Here is a 17707-nt window from a genome sequence, read left to right as displayed (position 1 = left end):
TCTCTCCTGAGGGATGGATGTCCTAAGTCCCGCCCAGAACAAAGACAGTTTTTGATGCTGGTTGTAAATGATTCCAGGTGTGCTCCTATAAGATCTTATCGTCACAGTGTCAAATGGGAGTTGCTACAGGAACAGCCGCGGGGGCAGGAGAGCAGTTACTATGCATAGGGTATATAGGCAGATCATCCTGTGCTGTTTAAGCTCACTGAGGAGCTGGCTGTGGAGATGGGATTTGGCTATCTCGCTTCAGACTCAAGCATGTTTTCCCAAAATGTCCTCCAAATCCCTGTCCTTGGTCAGGTGACTTTGTCGCAGAGAAAAAGAAAGCAAAGAAAGTTAAGGAGTATAGGCATTGTGTCCTTAAAGACGGCTAGTAGGCAAGCTACTTCTGCCATAGGTTACTGTTCTAAAAATTTCATTCTTATAATGAAAAACAAATACCGAAAAAGGGTACAGAGTGTAAAAATTAGTCCCCTGACTATGGGACAGAGAGGAGAAAGGACACAAAAATTGAACTGCTGGTACCCTTTTCTCTTCTGGGAACTGGGCTGGTAACATTACTCAGGGAGATTTAGGAAGTTGCTCTCTACCTGGAGATAAACAAACCTGTTTTGTTTATTACTTTTTTATATTATTATATTATACAGATTCCCGTACCTCCCATCCTCCTCTTGCCTCTTCATCAATCTTGAGACAGAGAGATAGGCCCGATACTATTTGGAACTAAAATTAAATGATCCTTACATTTTTTTTTTTTCTCTCAGCCTCTGTTGAGTGAGACCTCACACAATGATTCCAGTTACTCTAACAGCTACATGTGGACTCTGCTTCCTTGAACTGAGACCAGGTAATTCCTTCCTCCATTTATTTTGCTAATTTTGGCCTACCTGCCTAGGCCACAGGTACCGTCTCTTCCTGCATCCATATTAACCTCACTAAAGTGCCATTTAAAGGAAAGAGTGCAATGGTCCGCAGATCCACATTTAATCTGTGGGATGGTGGATCCAGTAGGGACTTGTGGTCCGAAGGAGCATAGGCTCAAGTTACCGTGGAGCTGAGCTCAACCAAAATGATAACATTGGTAAAATTTTCAGGTTACACTGAGCACTCAGAGATTCACTTTACCCCTTTTTATATTAGATTAAAGGAGGAAAATCTGCCCTCCAAGGTTCCCCTGACCCCCCAGGATAATTGTTTTGTTTTTTTGCAATTTTAATGTTATGTTTTGTTTTAATTTGAACTTTACATGATACATTTACTGGCCTAAAGGACCCAAGAGTTTTCCCAGCCATGAGCCTTGAACACTGGCCTACAAACCAAGATAGCTAACAATGTGAAATTTAACATATATTCCAATAGAGACTCGGGATAAATTGCTAAGGTCCTGCCAGTGAGGAGCTGCTACATAGGCTCTGCTGGGTCTAAGCATCTATTATTCATGCCTGGTATCTCTGTGCCCATTTTCCTCTGAGAGAAAATGTTCTTTCCTACCTCAGTACTCCTTGGTTCTACATGTATCTGCTTTTGTTTCTGCCCAGTCTAACAATATGTAAGTTTCCCTTTCACAATGAGGATTATTAAAACATAATCTTAGCCCAGGGAAACAGGTGATCTTCAGATCTTCACTCTCCCTCTTCTCCTCCAAATGTAATCCCTCAGTCTCAGCCCCACCTCTGTACCTGACCACCTGCTGTAGGCTCCTCTTCCTCTCTGCCCCCATCTCCAGAGGATCAGCAGATCTCCCATAGCCTTCCTCACCACTCCACCCCTTTGTCTCAGTCTTCAACTCCAGCAGTTATTCACTGGGAACCAGCTACACCAGCAGAGAAGCAGGTAGGCCACGGAAGCAGGTGAGTCAGGGAAGCAGGTGGGTCAGGGGAACGGGGGGGGGGGGCAGGGAAGCAGGTGGATCAGGAAAGCCTGAGGGCCAGGGAAGCAGGTGGATCAGGAAAGCAGGTGGATCAGGAAAACGGGGGGGGGGGGGGGGGAAGGGGAGCAGGTGGATCAGGAAAGCAGGTGGGGCAGGGGAGCAGGTGGGCCAGGGGAACAGGGGGTCTTCAGATCTTCAGTCTCCCTCCTCTCCTCCAAATCCAATTCTCTAGTCTCATCCTTAGCTCTCTAATGGACCACCTTCTGTGGCCTCTCCCCCTTCTCTGTCCCAAAACCAGAGTACTAAACAGATGTCCTGGCAAAATTTGCTTTCCTCCCTCCTGTGGATTCTCTCAGCAGCAGCCCCCCACCCTGCTGGACTTCTAGCCACTTTCCATCACCAAGTACCAGTTCCCAATGCCAAAAACACATTATATCTGGAACCTCCAGCGGCAAAACCGAGCAGGGTCTCAGAATCATTCCCTACTAGACAAGCTGCACCCAGCACATTCTCCTAAGAAGCAGAAAGGGCAACAGAAACCAAGGAACAGAACATACCCAACAAAGACAAGACTAGATATCAGTGCCTATAATTACAATCATCCCAAACCCAGGCGACTAGACACCAAAGCAAAAATACAACCAGTAACAACTAGGACCACAGGTCTCTACTAAAACCAAGCAAGCCCACTACAGAAGGCCTTGAGAAATGCAATATAGCCAAAGCACAAGACAAGGACTTCAAAATAGATTTTATGACTATGTTAGTGGTCCTTAAAGAGGAAGTGAATAAATTCATTAACAAAATCTATGAAAACACAAACAATAGAATGAAATGAAAACAAAACAGTTCAAGACTTGTACGTAGAAACAGAGTCAATAAAGAAAACCCAAACTGAGGGAAAACTGGAAATGAAAAGTTTAGTAACTCTCACAAGAACCTCAGGCAAGCCTCACCAACAGAATACAAGGGATGAAAGAGAGAATCTCAGGCACTGATAGACAAGATAGAAGAAATGGATGCATGTGTCAAAGAAAACATTAAATCTAAAAAAAAAAAAATTCAGGCACAAAACATCCAGGAAATTTGGGATATTACAAAAAGACACACACACACACACACACACACACACACACACACACACACACCACACACACACACACAAATCTACGAATAATAGGAATAAAATAAGGGCAAGACACCCAAGTCAAAGGCTTATAAAATATTTACAACCAGATCCTAAAAGAAAATTTCCCCAATCAAAAGAAGGAGGTGTCCACAAAGGTACAAGGAGCATACGGACCACCAAATAGACAGGATCAGAAATGAAATTCTCCATGGCACATAATAATCAAAATGGTAAAAGTACAGGACAAAGAAAGAATATTAAAAATATTAAAAGCTACAAGAGAGAACAATAGCAACAAAAAACAAAACAACCCCCCCAACCCCCCCCACCCCCGCCAAAGCAAGGAACATGTAAAGGTAGAACTATTAGAGTAACACGTGACTTTTCAGTAGAGACTCTAAAAGCCAAACAGCCTGGACAGATGTTCTACAAACTCTAAGAGACCACAGATGCCAGCCTAGGCTACTATCCCCAGAAAAACTTTCAATCACAATAGAGAAATAATGACATTGGTCATTATTGGTAAAATTTGGTGAAACCAAATTTAAGCACCCCTACTGAAAGTGCTGGAAAGAAAACTTCAACTTGAAGAAGTTAAATACCAAAGAAAACACAAGGAATAAATAATATCAGACCAGCCAATCAAAAGACAGAGGGGACCCACACCACCATAACAAAATAAAGGAAATCAGCCAACACTGCTCCCTGATAACTCTCAACACCAACAGCCTCAGTTCCCAAGTTAAAGGACACAGACTAACAAAATGAGTTAAAAATAAGATCTAACCTTCTGTGGCATCCAAGAAATATACCTTAACACTAAACAAGGATAGACATCTCCTCAGGGTAAAAAGATGATAAAAGAAATGGACCTAAAAAGCAAGCTGGTGTAACCACTTAAATATCTGACAACATAGACTTCAATCCAAAACTAATCAGAGGAGAAAGGGAAGGACACTACATACTCATCAGAGGAAAAATTCACCAAGAGGAGGATATTGCAAGTCTTAACATTTATGTACCAAACACAAAAGTACCAAGTTCACAAAAGAAACATTACTATAGCTAAAAATCACATATTGATCCTTACACAGTGGTAGTGGGTGACTTTAATACCCAACTCTTCTCAACAGACAGGTCATAAAGACAAAAACTAAAGAGAGAAATTCTAGAGCTAAAAGATATCATAAACCAAATGGATGTACCTGATGTTTACAGAAGATTTTACCCAAACACAATAGAATATGTGTCCTTCTCAGCAACTCCTGGAGTTTTATCCAAAATTGACCATATATGTATAGATACCAAGCAAGTCTCAACAGATACAAGACAATAGAAATAACACCCTGCATTTTATCTGACCACCACAGATTTAAAGCTAGATATATATTCCCCTGTGGGTTCCCAAGCCATATGAGGGACAGTAAAGCATTGCCCATATCCCAGATAGCTCTCAGAGAGCATGGCAGGACTCCCTACCCAAATCAGGCTTGGGCCTACTCAACTCCATAGAAACAAAGGCTACTTCACTATAAAGTCAGTCAAGTTTCTATTTCACCACAGGGAACTGGCTTATCAGAAATCATGTGACCAGCAGTCTGCTAATCTGACAGATAAGCTTGGGGAGCCCTCCTCCCCACCCCCTGCAGCACTTCCTCCCTTGACCTCTTTCCTCCCCTTCCTCCCTGACTAGAGCCATACAAGCTAGTCCCACCATTTCAATAAACAAGTTGTTCTCTGAAAGTCTCCCACATCATTCCTACCCACCTTACTCTGCTCCCCAGCTCTCCCGCAATATGGGACCTCCAGTGTGCAACAGCTGATCAGGGTCAGGGGACCCACATTCTCCCATCATTTTAACTGTTCTCAGAGTCTGAAAGAAGGGATTAATGGCCTTCAAAAGCCCAAGGGAGCTGGGAAACTCCTGATAGGAAAGTTGACAAAGTGATAACATCTGCAAGCAGTTAGGAACTTAGGAATCTCACCATAAAAAAGTCAACATATCAACCTTCACTGGGATTTACAACTCTGAGACTGTAGAGGAACAGAGCTGCATATGGGATTTACCACCCCAAAAGTTCCCTTTTCTGCCCTATAAAACCCTCAAGTCCTTTCTGCCTCTTCATAGTCTCTGCTTCCATCTCCCATGGAAAGACACCTGCCTTTCATGGTTCTAATAAAAGACAACTTGCTTCTGATGAGGTCAATCCCCCTCCCCCCCATTTTTCATGTTACCTCCATCAGCCCCAATCTAATATCATCTATGAGTTCCACTTTGGAGCAGGTCTTACCTTCCATTCCCCTAACATTCATGCCACCATTGCACCCAGCTCAGGCAGGTTGTTAATGTACCTCACAAACTTCACATTGGGTGAGTCTGATTTCTCCTCCAGTGGCATGCATAAATAACCCCTTCCAGCCCTATGAACACTAGTCAGTTCAGATGAAGCCTTTGTTGAGCACCAGCTAGATTTTTTTTTTTTTAATGTTCTATGACTCAAGTACGTATTGTCTTCAGCAATAGGGTCTTCTCACAAATTCTGGAGTATAACCAATTGACAGTACCATTGACAAGAGCCTGTTACCTTTGGTGGAGTAGACTTCTGTAAGACTCCAATGGCAAAAAACTCAATTCAGAAGGAAGTCATCCAATCCTAGAACTGGGGGTTTTCTTTCATAGTGTATGGTATCGATTTGGGGTACTATTCCTGATTATGGGGTAAGTCTTTTAAACTCTTTCTATATGTATACATTTTAGGAGGCTTCTACAGTGGTAATTTCCATAGTTTATTGTTTGTTTGTTTTCAAAAGGCTTTTAGTATTAGTTATCCCTTCTTACATTCCCTCATCTACCCCACACTCCCAACACTAACCCCACTTAATCTCTCATGTTCCGTTTTTCCCATCACCCCTTTAGAACACTATATTCTATTTCTACTTCCTTGTTAGATAATCTTTAAAAGGAGGATCTGAGGAGATCTCTGATGCTTTTGCATACACTGAAGCCATTTTCCCTAGTGGATTACTCAGTGTTAAAGGCTAAACAGAAGTTACTATAAAGTTTTGGAATTAAAGAAAAAACTTGCAGATGTTTCTTTTTTGATTGTGTGTGTGTGTGTGTGTGTGTGTGTGTGTGTGTGTGTGTGACTTGAGTATGAGGTACTGGAGTGGGTGGCTTCTGAGGAAAAGTATCACTTTATTGCATGATATATTTGGAAATATAACTTGGCCTGATAGCATATTAAGCGCAGCTACTCTCCGTATAATACATTTCTTGGAGATGGGCCATGAAACAGGTGAATCCAAATGACCAAAGGTATTTCTTAGTAATGCAACTCTTTGGATTACAACACAAGTAGTCAATCAAAAGCTGTGGGAATGTGTCCAGGGCTATTCTTTTGAAATGCGTATTCCTGTTCTTAGCCACCCTGATGTTTACATGCTGCCATAGAACACATCAACACTGACTTATAGTTTAGGTGACTGTTGAATAAGCGCTAATGCAGTCTATGACTTTCATTGTTACTGTCTTAAATATTTGATTTATACAAAATTTGGGGTAAAGGTTTAGGGATGCATGAGAATGAATACACTGATTTAATAAAGAAAGGAAGGAAGCTAAGAATAAATGACATTTATGTATATAATTTAGGCCCAACTCAGTGAATGACAAAGCCATTAATTTAACATCTCCAAATAATATTCTCTGACCAACTTGTTTAGAATATAAACAAAAACACAGCTGTTTACCTATGCTTTTTAATTAGTAAATCATACCATTTTCATATCCAACATAACACATTGAATAATCAAGACATCCAGAGTGTGTTGACCAGAATGTATTATATACATCTATGAAATTGTTAAAGAAAAAAATTTAAAAAAATTACTTCAAAACCTATTTCCTTTCAATTTATCTGTAAATTATAATTTAGGGAAAATATAGCCATCTGTATATAATTGGTAGACAGAAATGGCCATTCTCAAAGGCAGTGACTTTACATTCTGGCTTTACATTAGACTCATCTACAGAAAATTTAAGAACGTCACCCCTATCTGTAGTCCATTAAAGGTCAACTACAGTAAATAAAGGTGTCTGAAAGAGTAACAAAGCTCTTAAATTCCTCTGTAAACTGAGGGCTGGGATCCAATCCTTTTGTGTCTCAGGCAGAGCAATCTGTAATTGACTCAGTAAATAAAGTTCAGCTAAGAACAATAGTCAGTGGAAAGATTGCCTGAAGTCAATGCAGGTCATTTGTTTCTAGTTTCCACCTTTATTTAAGACAAGGAAGTAGAGTATCTGTGGTGAAGTAAGTGCAGGGTTATAAAGCCTGGGAAAAATGTTTTCTGAAATTTCTGTGTTCTGATGCCACATGTTCATGTTAAGACGCACACACAAAAACAGATTTGCAAAATGTACTTGTCTATTCTGCATCTACTGCTGAAGAATTCAAATTACCCTACATGGCACTTTCTCTCTGAAGACACTTGGGAGCCAATTGTTCTGATCTTAATATTAAGAATACTAAATGTTTAATGAACTCATGAATTATGTAAGTAATCAAGCATTATTTAATGAGCTACTAGAAAATCTGGAGTCAAATTTGTTGTTCACAAGCAGGTTTCACAGGCTTGTATCAATTATTCCACTTTAATAAGTATACTTCCTTTTTCTTGTCCCCTTGTATTTTATCAGTTTGATCTCTTTGTATCAATTAATCCATTATAAAGCTGTTCAGATATGATCAGGTGTATGCTGTGGAATAATCTTCTCATACACTGTAAAGATTTGTCACCTGAATTGGTTTAATAAAATGCTGATTGGGCTGGGCGGTGGTGGCGCACGCCTTTAATCCCAGTACTCGGGAGGCAGAGCCAGGCAGATCTCTGTGAGTTCGAGGCCAGCCTGGTCTACAAAGTGAGTTCCAGGAAAGGCGCAAAGCTACACAGAGAAACCCTGTCTCGAAAAACCAAAAAAAAAAAAAAAAAAAAATGCTGTTTGGCCTGTATCTAGGCAGGAAGTACAGGCAGGGTGACCAAACTAAGGATCATGGGAAGGAGAAGGATGAAGTCAGGAGTTGCCAGCCAAATGCAGAGGGAGCAGGAGATGAATGTGCCATGCTAATAAAGGTACCACCACATGGCACAGTGTAAATAAGGAACAGGGGCTAACTTAAAATGTAAGAGCTAGTTAGTAATAAGCCTGAGCTATTGGTCAAACATTTATAACTCATATAAGTTGGTTATTTGGGACTGAGCAGTCAGGACAGAAAACGTCCATCTACAGGTGTATGTATTTTAAAACTATAGCAAATGGAGCTGATCATCAAATTTTGTGCCACAAAGATAGCTTTGGTGTAAACAGACTAACTTCTTCAATGTAAGAAAGCTTGGATTGCATCCAGGCCAGTATGTCACACACATCCTGAGTACTGGACTAATCCTGCTGTTGAAATAGAAAGTTATATGGTAGAGTTGAAACACACTCACAAACATCCAAATATTGTTCTTGTATTTTCTACAAAAACAGTTCGGTGAGAAGACCATAAAGGACTGGTCAGAGAGAGAGAGAATGGATTTTTTCATTTGAGAAGAGAAAACACAGGAATCAAAAACATGATGCTTTTACTTGAGTGTGAGCTCAACATATATGGAAGTGTTGAACACTTTCAATTAGATTTAATCACTAAAAAACAACAACAAAAAAAAACAAAACAAAAAAACCCAATTCAATAAGATTTTAAACAATAATATTTTTTGAGCAAGTACCTTTCCTTAAGTTCAACTTAAGGAAACTACTAAGATGCCTGAAACGCAATTGGCCATTTTGATGAAAGGTTTCTCAAGTCAAATCATTTAAATTGAAAAACTATCATGTTCTTACTCAGGTACATTGATGTATCATTAAAAAAGAATGTTCTCAAAAAGTCATTTGTAGTCAGTGTGTGGACTTCTTCTGTATTGTTAAGGACCCTTGACCCTGGGGTCAAGTAATTCTTTAAAGAAACACAACAGTAGTACACTATGCTGATGGATCCATCTGTGTTTGACCTCTGAGACATAGGCTCCCTCCCAATTAACTATTTTTTACTATTTGATATACTATATGTGAAATGCTTTATGAGTTTTCAAAGAGAACCTGGTTTTATTCATGTATGAATACTCATAACATAGTTGTTAACATAGCTTGGCCACATGAAATTGTCTTCTACATTTTACACAAGGCATTTCTTTTGGTTGAAAATGAACTGGTTCTATGCTCTGATTTGCGTAATTATTAAAAGATATGTATGAAGTGTTTTAAGTGTACAAAAAAAATCACAAAATACACTCTGACTGCTAATGCTCTGAAAACACTTTATTACACAAATTACATTCAGATTCCGAAAAATAGTGTTCTAACAGTGTAACCATCTAAAAATAAGACATCCCGGAAACACACCAACTGAAGAGAAATTTAAAAAAAGAATTTAAATAGAGACTTTTTAAAATTTCTCTCATTGCAATATAATGTTAGTGATTTTAAAAAAATAGAAGGAGATTTAGCAGCTTTTCGTCATGTAGCACAAAGTTTCTCTTTACTGCCACAGGCTGAGAATGCTGACCAGGAAAGGCACCAAAGAAAGACACTGGCAAGGGGTGTGGATTGGGAAAATACTGTGTTCAAGCAGAGAAAGGGGCTATTTACATCCACAAAAAAGTCTCCAAATGTAAATGAGCAGTACTTCCATCCTGGGATAGGAGTGATGTGATGGAGGAGGAGGGCAGCTTCTCTACTCTAAGTTCATATAAAGACAATGGCACTGTAGTGAACTGTTAGGAAACCCCTCACCTAGAAACAGAAGCCAACATAACCAAATGAAGTAAATAAGGTGTGTACAGTCTCACACAGACTAGTACAGTTTACAATCCAATGCACAGAACTTTACACACACTAAAGGGAAAGGAGTCTGGGCATCCTTGGTAAACTCCACTCAACCTACAAGAGGGCCTGGAGTTCAGGAGGAAGGTGCAGGTGTGGGCAGCGGGGCGGAGTACTCCTCCTCCGATTCGCTTCCGTCATCTTCATCTTTCTCTTGGTCACTCCCCTCTGTACTGAGGCGGTCAAACCCTTTTCTGCTGTAGCCTTGACGGCTTGCAAAGAAAGTTCCAAGATTTAAGCCTCCACTTCCTTTTCCTGGGGGAGGAAAAAAAAAAGTCAAATGTCATCGTATTGTTAAAATTTGCCCAAACAGGTCTATTTCCTTGTAAATTGTCAAACATTTTAAATAAAGACAGAAACTGGGAATGGGAGAGTAGATTTTTTTTTTTTAAAAGAGTGATATTCAAAAAAGAGATTTGTCTTAACCTGATGGATACCACTCAACAGACACTATCAAAGTAAATGACAAGATTCTAAGCTCCCTTTGGAATATGTGTTTCTGCAGGCATATTTCAGATCCATTTTTTCCCACATTCTGTTTCTCTACAGTTCTTCTGAGCTGTTCTTCATTTCAATGACTTTATGAAAAGGTCATCTTCCCTAGGCAAGCACTGATATGCCAGTCAGGACAGGTGACAGAAAGTTTACCAAAGACAAACGCAAACAGATGGAAGGCAGGGCAAAAGAATGAGATAATACAGAATGGCAAACTGGAAAAATGAAACAAAGCTGGGAAATGTGCTTGTGAGGCCCATGTTTCTAGGTCTTCACTCTGCATTTACGCTGGGCGCTGCTACACTGCCCACTGGGTGTTGAGTTTTCAGAGTCAAAATAGAAAACAGAGCCTTGTTCTTTACAAGACATGAGCTTGTTGACTTTGAACCCAACATGAGATTCTGAAAGGCCACAGGCATACCTCTGAATCTTCCCAGTACTCTTCCAGAACTTGATTCGAGTTTGTGTTCAGAATCTGCTTAAAAAAAAAAAAAAAAAAAAAAAAAAAAAAAAAAAAAAAAAAAAAAAAAAAAAAAAAAAAACAGAAAAAAAAAACCAAAAAAAAAAAAAAAAAGACAAGCAAAAAGATGGCATATTTTAAATGTGTTCCAATCACCCTCCTCTATCCAAGGGCTCAACTTTCAACATAAAATCAGGAACTCACAAGTGACTAAAAAGTTTAATTTACATGCAATTTTAGAAAAGGCTCTATATTATTGAGAAGTATGAAGGGGGCTGAAGGAGACTGAAATGTATTTAAGGGGTAGCCTTCTGCCTGTGTCTTTTATAGAATGTAATTTTGACAAACTAATTTCTTGAGTCTCAAGGGTTTTTTTTCCCCCTCTGAGAAATGAGAGATCAGTACCCATCTCTCCATATCTGTGATGTATGAGAGGGGATGTTATATGAAATCGTAAAAACATGCTGAATGATGCTCAATCTTTTTTTTTTTTTAATCTTTGTATTTGTATTGAGATAGAATTAAGTTAGCAAAATACTGTAAAAAATTGGAAGCTTTTGTTAAAAACTTTAGGGATATTTGTGTCAAGCTTTTCTTTTTCTGTTAATAGAAGCACACAATCCTGCTTTGGATCTATATAACCCCCTTCACAGGATGCCTAAGTGAAAGCAAATGACATGAAATCTTGGATAATTTCCATGCACTCAAGGAGAACAAAGCCCTTCCCCTGGGGTTCCCATCTCTAAGATACATCGATTTCGCTTTTTATGGGGAGGAAGAGCTCCAATGGGACTCCAGTTGTCACCTTGCTATGTCTCTTCCTGCATGCTTTCTCTTTCTCTCATCATTCCTTCACAGGCTACACTCAGAGAAGCATCAGGGTGCCTGGCAGCCTCATGGAAAGAGCTAAGAGGCAGATAGTAGGGGCAGGTAGAAAACAAGACAGAGAAAGAACTGCAAGAAAGCCAAGAATAGACTCAGTTCCACAAAGACGTGGTGCCTTCCTTGGCCAGTCTTGTGTGCCCCGTGCCCATCTGGGTGGCTGGGTGGCTGGGTGGCCCATCAGTGGAGTACACAACCAGGGTGTGTGCAGTCAACATAAATCCTTTAAGAAGGTGTGTGTGTGTGTGTGTGTGTGTGTGTGTGTGTGTGTGATAGAAATCTATTAAGGAAAAAATCCTTGAAAATAGGGAGTAGGCTAATCTATCTTTTCAACTAAATATAACAGAATTGCATAGAATTACAATTTTCTTAAATAACACATGGGGGAACAATGTTGCTCCCTTCCCACACAGCCTTATGCTACAGTTCCACGCCACTTGTCCCTAATAGCAAATGGCAAAACAGGGGTTTTTAACTCCTTAGTCACTTCCTTTCCTGATTAAATATCCAAGAGTCCCGCCATATGCCCAAGGCCCTACAGATTCCTGGCATTCCTTGTCATTTTTACCACATTGCCATCTTCTCTTACAGTTTTATATATCATCTTTTTTTGTGAGTTTCTTCTACTCATCCATTTCTTTCTGACAATTATCCTATTGAACAACTAGTATCAAGAACTTCTGTTTGTGCTCGCACATCCAATATATACCATATGTAGCACATTTGTTCTCTTAGAGCTCATGTCTAAATACATGGCTGTTTTTCTTTATATTTATAACAGTTCCAGATTCATAACAGTCCTTTTTGGGAAGAGCTAACTAAAGAGTAAATAAAAAGTTAAAGACAATCTCTGATACATTACTTTCATAACTTATTAAATTGAATCTTCCATTCTTTGTTTCAGTGTTTTTTTTTTTTTTTTTTTTCCCGTGGCAAGGCTTTTGCCACAGGTACCTGGATCCCTGCTCTGACTGCCTGACCTCAGACAAGACCAGACTTTGTTTCCTGACCAAATGCTACCTCCCATACTGCTCTATAGATTCTTTCCCAGATATCACTATAGAGGCTGCTACTTAACAGTGGGATATGAGGATGCCATCAATCATTTATTTGAATATACTGAAAGGGTCTCATACTATGACAATTAATTTTAAAATACTGACTTGTGGTACTGGATGGACCCTGTCTCATTCAGTTAGGAAATCTAATGGTCAAGTTTATGACTATTCAAAAATCAAGTAGTTTGCTAGGGCAGGATTCTGGGTAAAGCAGAGGCTTAAGACAGGCATCTATTTTTATTTCTCTATTACCCAGATTACTCTTTGAATACATAGTGGGTGCCAGATACTTTGGTAAATGCTTACTTTCAATTGCTCAGTTTTATTTTTACACAACCTCATATTTTATCCTCATTTTATCCCTGAAGAAACTGGTTTAGAGAGATTAAGTAACTTGCCCAATGTCATAAAGCTGCAAGCTAGAGCCAATCTGGTAGAGGAAGAACACAACCTCAAGATACCTGACCCAAGTATTGTGAGTTTGAGCCCATTCCTAACAGCAGGGATGTCCTTCTACCTGATCTGCAAAAAAATTTATAGTAGATCTATAACCTCACAGCTTTCTATGGTGATATTATTTTGGGCTTAAGCCAACTGTTTAAAGGCAATGAGCGAAGTTATAGTACAAGCAAACTACCTAAACTTTAGAGGCTCCAGATATATTTTATATTCAATATTATTTCTAATCACCTTTTGAGACACAGACAATAATATCATAAAAAGGTAGAGAGCATATAAAGCAAACTAAGTCAAACCAAACCAAACAGACAATCATGACAAATTTCCTAATGATAATTAGGCCAGACATGCTTTCCAAGGCAGGGTCCAAATTCAAGGGGCTCATTTTACTTGCCTCCAAAGGCCCTTGATTTTTTCCACCGAATAAACATGACAATGGCCAGCAGGACAACCACAGGAATAACCAGAAGGGTTGTAATGAGAACCACAGGCACTCCCGAGCCTGGCTCTTTGATCAGTTTCTGTTTCTCTTGCATCTTCTGCAATTCTGAGGAGGTGGGGTTGTTCTCCATTTTGGATTCAACAACTGCCTCGGCTTCTTCAGGGAAAGAAGAGTTCACAGTATGCAACTGATTCAAAGATTTCAAACCCTCTTACCCACCCCTACCCAGTCAAATCAACAATGGTTCACCAAGAACTTGCTGAGATCAGTGTATGTGGGGTTGGGTTTCAATGTCAGCATCTACAAAGTAAACAGCAGCTTCGATGAGTGCTATATAGTTTCTTCCTTCCAACTTGTGTTCTTTGATCTACCTTTAATTCCCCCTTTAGCTAGTAACTCCATAAGATATATATCCTTTTTTCATTTTCCCAAGGTTATGATCACATACTGCTTTGTGTAGAGGAGAGGAGCTGGTGTACATACTAGAGTCAATCATACTTGATCTCAGGTATACTAGCAGAATAACTTTGGGCAAGTTAGTTAATTTATTCTGGCCTAACAGAATCTCATTTGTAAAGGTGTGATACTATTTCCTTCATAAAGCTGTTGGATTTAAATGTGGGTCACAAAGAAGGTGCTTAATAAGTATTTGGTTCATTGTACCTTTAGTTTATGAATCACTCTCATGTTCTGTGAGGTTTTAGTACTCTATATAGTTTTAGACATTAATTCTTGACTGACAAAGAGAAAAAGCAACTGTATCTTTGTGTTCTTTTATATAGTTCTCAGCAGAATAAGTGTAATATATGTATCATTTTATTGGCGATAAAAATAACATCAACTTTCTGAGACATTGACAGGAGCTGGGTAGGTATCAGGCTGATCAGGTATTAAGCACCATAGAGAAACAGATTCATAGGAGCTGCAGAAGCTACTGCAGGTTTTTTTTTTTTTAATAATTATTAACTTGAAATGAGAATGAACTTTGAACCATCCCCAAGAAGCATGTGGGTATCTGTGTACAGAAACCCTAATGTGCAGCAGGTAAGGATTTCGCCAGGAGAAATGTTACAGTCTTATTTGCTGAAAGACTCACAATGCTTCCAGAATATTAATTTCTTGGTGTATCTTCTCCCTTACAATACAATATGTACTGCATGGTACAGAGAACCTCAGACCTTGACAAACTGGTAAGGATAGAGGGTTTAACACAGTGGGGGAAATTGGTTCATGTTTTGTACATGTAGATAATTTAACAGCTTGCTGGACGTTTCTGAAACTACGTAGGACACTTCACATATAGTTTATGGATACGAGCAGAGGGAGGACTGACGCTCTTTGCTTCAGTGTTCTGAGGTATCTTCTTTTACCGTCTCCACTACGCTCACTCAACATTTGCTCTTCTTTAACACACACACAGCTTGTGAGCAGGCACTATTGGCATTCTTCTGCTCTAAGCCTTCATTTTGTTCCCTGTACTTTACTAAAGCTGAGGCTACACTTTCTCTCATGTTCACCACCTGGCTCTTGAAATTTAGAGGGCAGGGAAGGAAAAAGACTGGCGCACAGACCCAACCACTCTTCTAGCATCTTCTTTGTTACTACAGAAAATATGTACACACACAATTATTCAGTATTTAAACTTGTTCCATATTTAAACAGGACAAAAAAAAAAAAGAAAATTCTCAAAATGGAATCACGGGATTAAATAACATAAAACAAATTTGTATCTCTGGTATTCAAGAATGTGTTGCCTTTGGAAGGAAGGCCTGCTTCTATTTGAAAGCAGTATACATGACCAGAATTATTGCCCAGCATTTCCTATTGGTTACTTCCTGCTTTTGCTACAATCCTTATGCCAATTTACATCTGGTGCCATTGATGAGGCAGCACCAGGACTGAGTTACATTAAATGGAGAGAACCAGGGATGACATTGGTTACAGACTGAATGAATCAGCTTAACATTCATCGAAAGTAGACGAGACACGGTAATGAACTTGCTAAGATGCATACCACTTTAGACATTCATGGCTTCCACAGTCCTAGCATTTTGGTTGTAATCTACTAAAAACACTTGAACATTCTAACATTTGGAGTAAACTGCAATGTGTTTAAGATTTAAAAGGTACATTGTTAAAAAGAGAGTAGTTTGAAAATGTCCCAATCTTAGAATTATTGCTGTTCTTCTGATGGGACTACATAGGTAGAATAAAAGGTCTAACACAACACTTATCACAAAAGAGCCTTGGAATTCCACACAAATAATGAATGATCAAAATTATACCATTTCACTCTCTATCTGAAATTTCTTTATTAAACATTCCCATGTTTTGGAGTATCCCTGGTGAACAGGTATGAAGAAGTGTAAAGATTCTAAAATTAGCCAATGTCTGAGTTTCTGGAGATAAAAGGGAATAGAATATGACACTCTTGTATCATATAAGATGCCATACACAGCCTGCCTAGAACAAAAATGTCTTATAAAATCAGAAGCTGTCAAAGCATCTCTAGATATAAAGAAAAAGCCATAATTTTAAAAGCTGATAGATAAGAAGTATTTTTTTCGCCGGGCGGTGGTGGCACACGCCTTTAATCCCAGCACTCGGGAGGCAGAGGCAGGCGGATCTCTGTGAGTTTGAGGCCAGCCTGGTCTACAGACCGAGATCCAGGAAAGGCACAAAGCTACACAGAGAAATCCTGTCCCGAAAAACCAAAAAAAAAAAAAAAAAAAAGAAGTAGTTTTTTCTTCTTCTGCCCTTTAAATTCTTCTGCCCTTTAAAGCAATGCTTCTATTATTTTATTTATTATATATTTTGCATGGCAATGAGACACTTAAAAACTACCCTCTTTTTAAAAAAGCACCTTTTAAATCTTAAACACATTTCAGTTTATTCCAAATGTTAGAATGTTCAAGTATTTTTAGTAGATTACATCCAAAATACCAGAACTGTGGAAGCCAAGCAGGTCTATAGTGATATGTATCTTAGCAAGTTCATCACTGCATCTCATCTACTTGCAAGTTCATCTCTGTGTCTCTTCTATTTCCTAGGAGTGTTAAGCTGGTTCTTTTAGTCCATAACCAATGTCATGTATGCACCTGTGTGTATGCATGTTTACATATGTGTTAATGCACTTGTGTGTGTGTGTGTGTGTGTGTGTGTGTGTGTGTGTGTGTGTTTAGACCTGAAGTCAATAAATTGGTGTCTTTCTCCACTGTTCTCCATTTTATTTACTAAGGTTAGAATCTCTCCCTGGATGCAAAGCTTACCAACTCCAAAGAGTCTAGCTAGACGGCTTGACCTCAGGACCCCTATCTCTGCTTCTCCAGTGAAGGAGGAGGCATGCTTGCTCTCCTTTTGCGTGGACTCTGGGGGATCTAAACTCTAGTCCTCCCGCCTCTGAGGCAAACACTTTAATCCACTGAGCTATCATCTTTCAAATCCCCTCCTTCTGTCCTCCCTCAGACTTCTTTAATAAAAGCAACTGGGATAATACACAGGGATGGAGGTACATTCTTAATACAGCAAGACAGAAATTGCTACCTAGCTAAGAACAGACACAAGTGAAGAGTGTAGGTTTTCGAAAGCACATTAACATGTAACTTAGGAAAATATGGAAGCTATATACAGCATCAGCGAGCTTCTTTCTTGTTCAGGCTCTCTCTCTTCTCCCCTCCCCGCTCCCGCCATCAGCCCCATATAACCGCTTCTCTCAATAAGGCCTAAGAGGCTCACTGCACCTGAGAGCTCCTTCCTACTTTTTGGAGACTAATCACTATTGTCATCTTTCCCTGGGGCAGGGGACGGTGTGAGAATTATGCTTTGACCTGTTTTATCCCTAGGAACTCTATTTGAAATTTTAAATCCTTTTCCTGAGCTTTTCTGCCCTCTCCAATTCTCCTATTTCTGAAATTGCCTTCAAAGGTTGCTTCTGGAACCTTGTTATAATTGGTCAGTGATACGACCACTCATGTGGAGATGAGAATCACC

General features: G+C 39.4%; 1 protein-coding gene across 7 annotated transcripts in view; it reads right to left on the bottom strand.

The window, feature by feature from the left end:
* Positions 1-9339: 9339 nt before the first annotated feature.
* The window catches only part of Pam (peptidylglycine alpha-amidating monooxygenase), a 283282-nt gene continuing 274914 nt past the window's right edge, over positions 9340-17707 (bottom strand). For 3 of the 7 annotated variants that reach the window (XM_059278064.1, XM_059278066.1, XM_059278069.1), the window contains 2 exons: positions 13670-13873; positions 9340-10176 (listed from right to left, as the gene is read on the bottom strand). In XM_059278064.1, coding sequence (XP_059134047.1) covers positions 9998-10176; positions 13670-13873 — 383 coding nt within the window. In that variant the 3' untranslated portion in view covers positions 9340-9997. The remainder of the gene's footprint in view (positions 10177-13669; positions 13874-17707) is intronic. The other 4 variants (XM_059278067.1, XM_059278070.1, XM_059278068.1 and 1 more) reach the window with 2 other exon arrangements.

Source organism: Peromyscus eremicus, chromosome 13, assembly GCF_949786415.1.
Source record: "Peromyscus eremicus chromosome 13, PerEre_H2_v1, whole genome shotgun sequence".
NCBI lineage: Eukaryota > Metazoa > Chordata > Mammalia > Rodentia > Cricetidae > Peromyscus > Peromyscus eremicus.
This window is presented reverse-complemented; position numbering and strand designations above follow the sequence as displayed.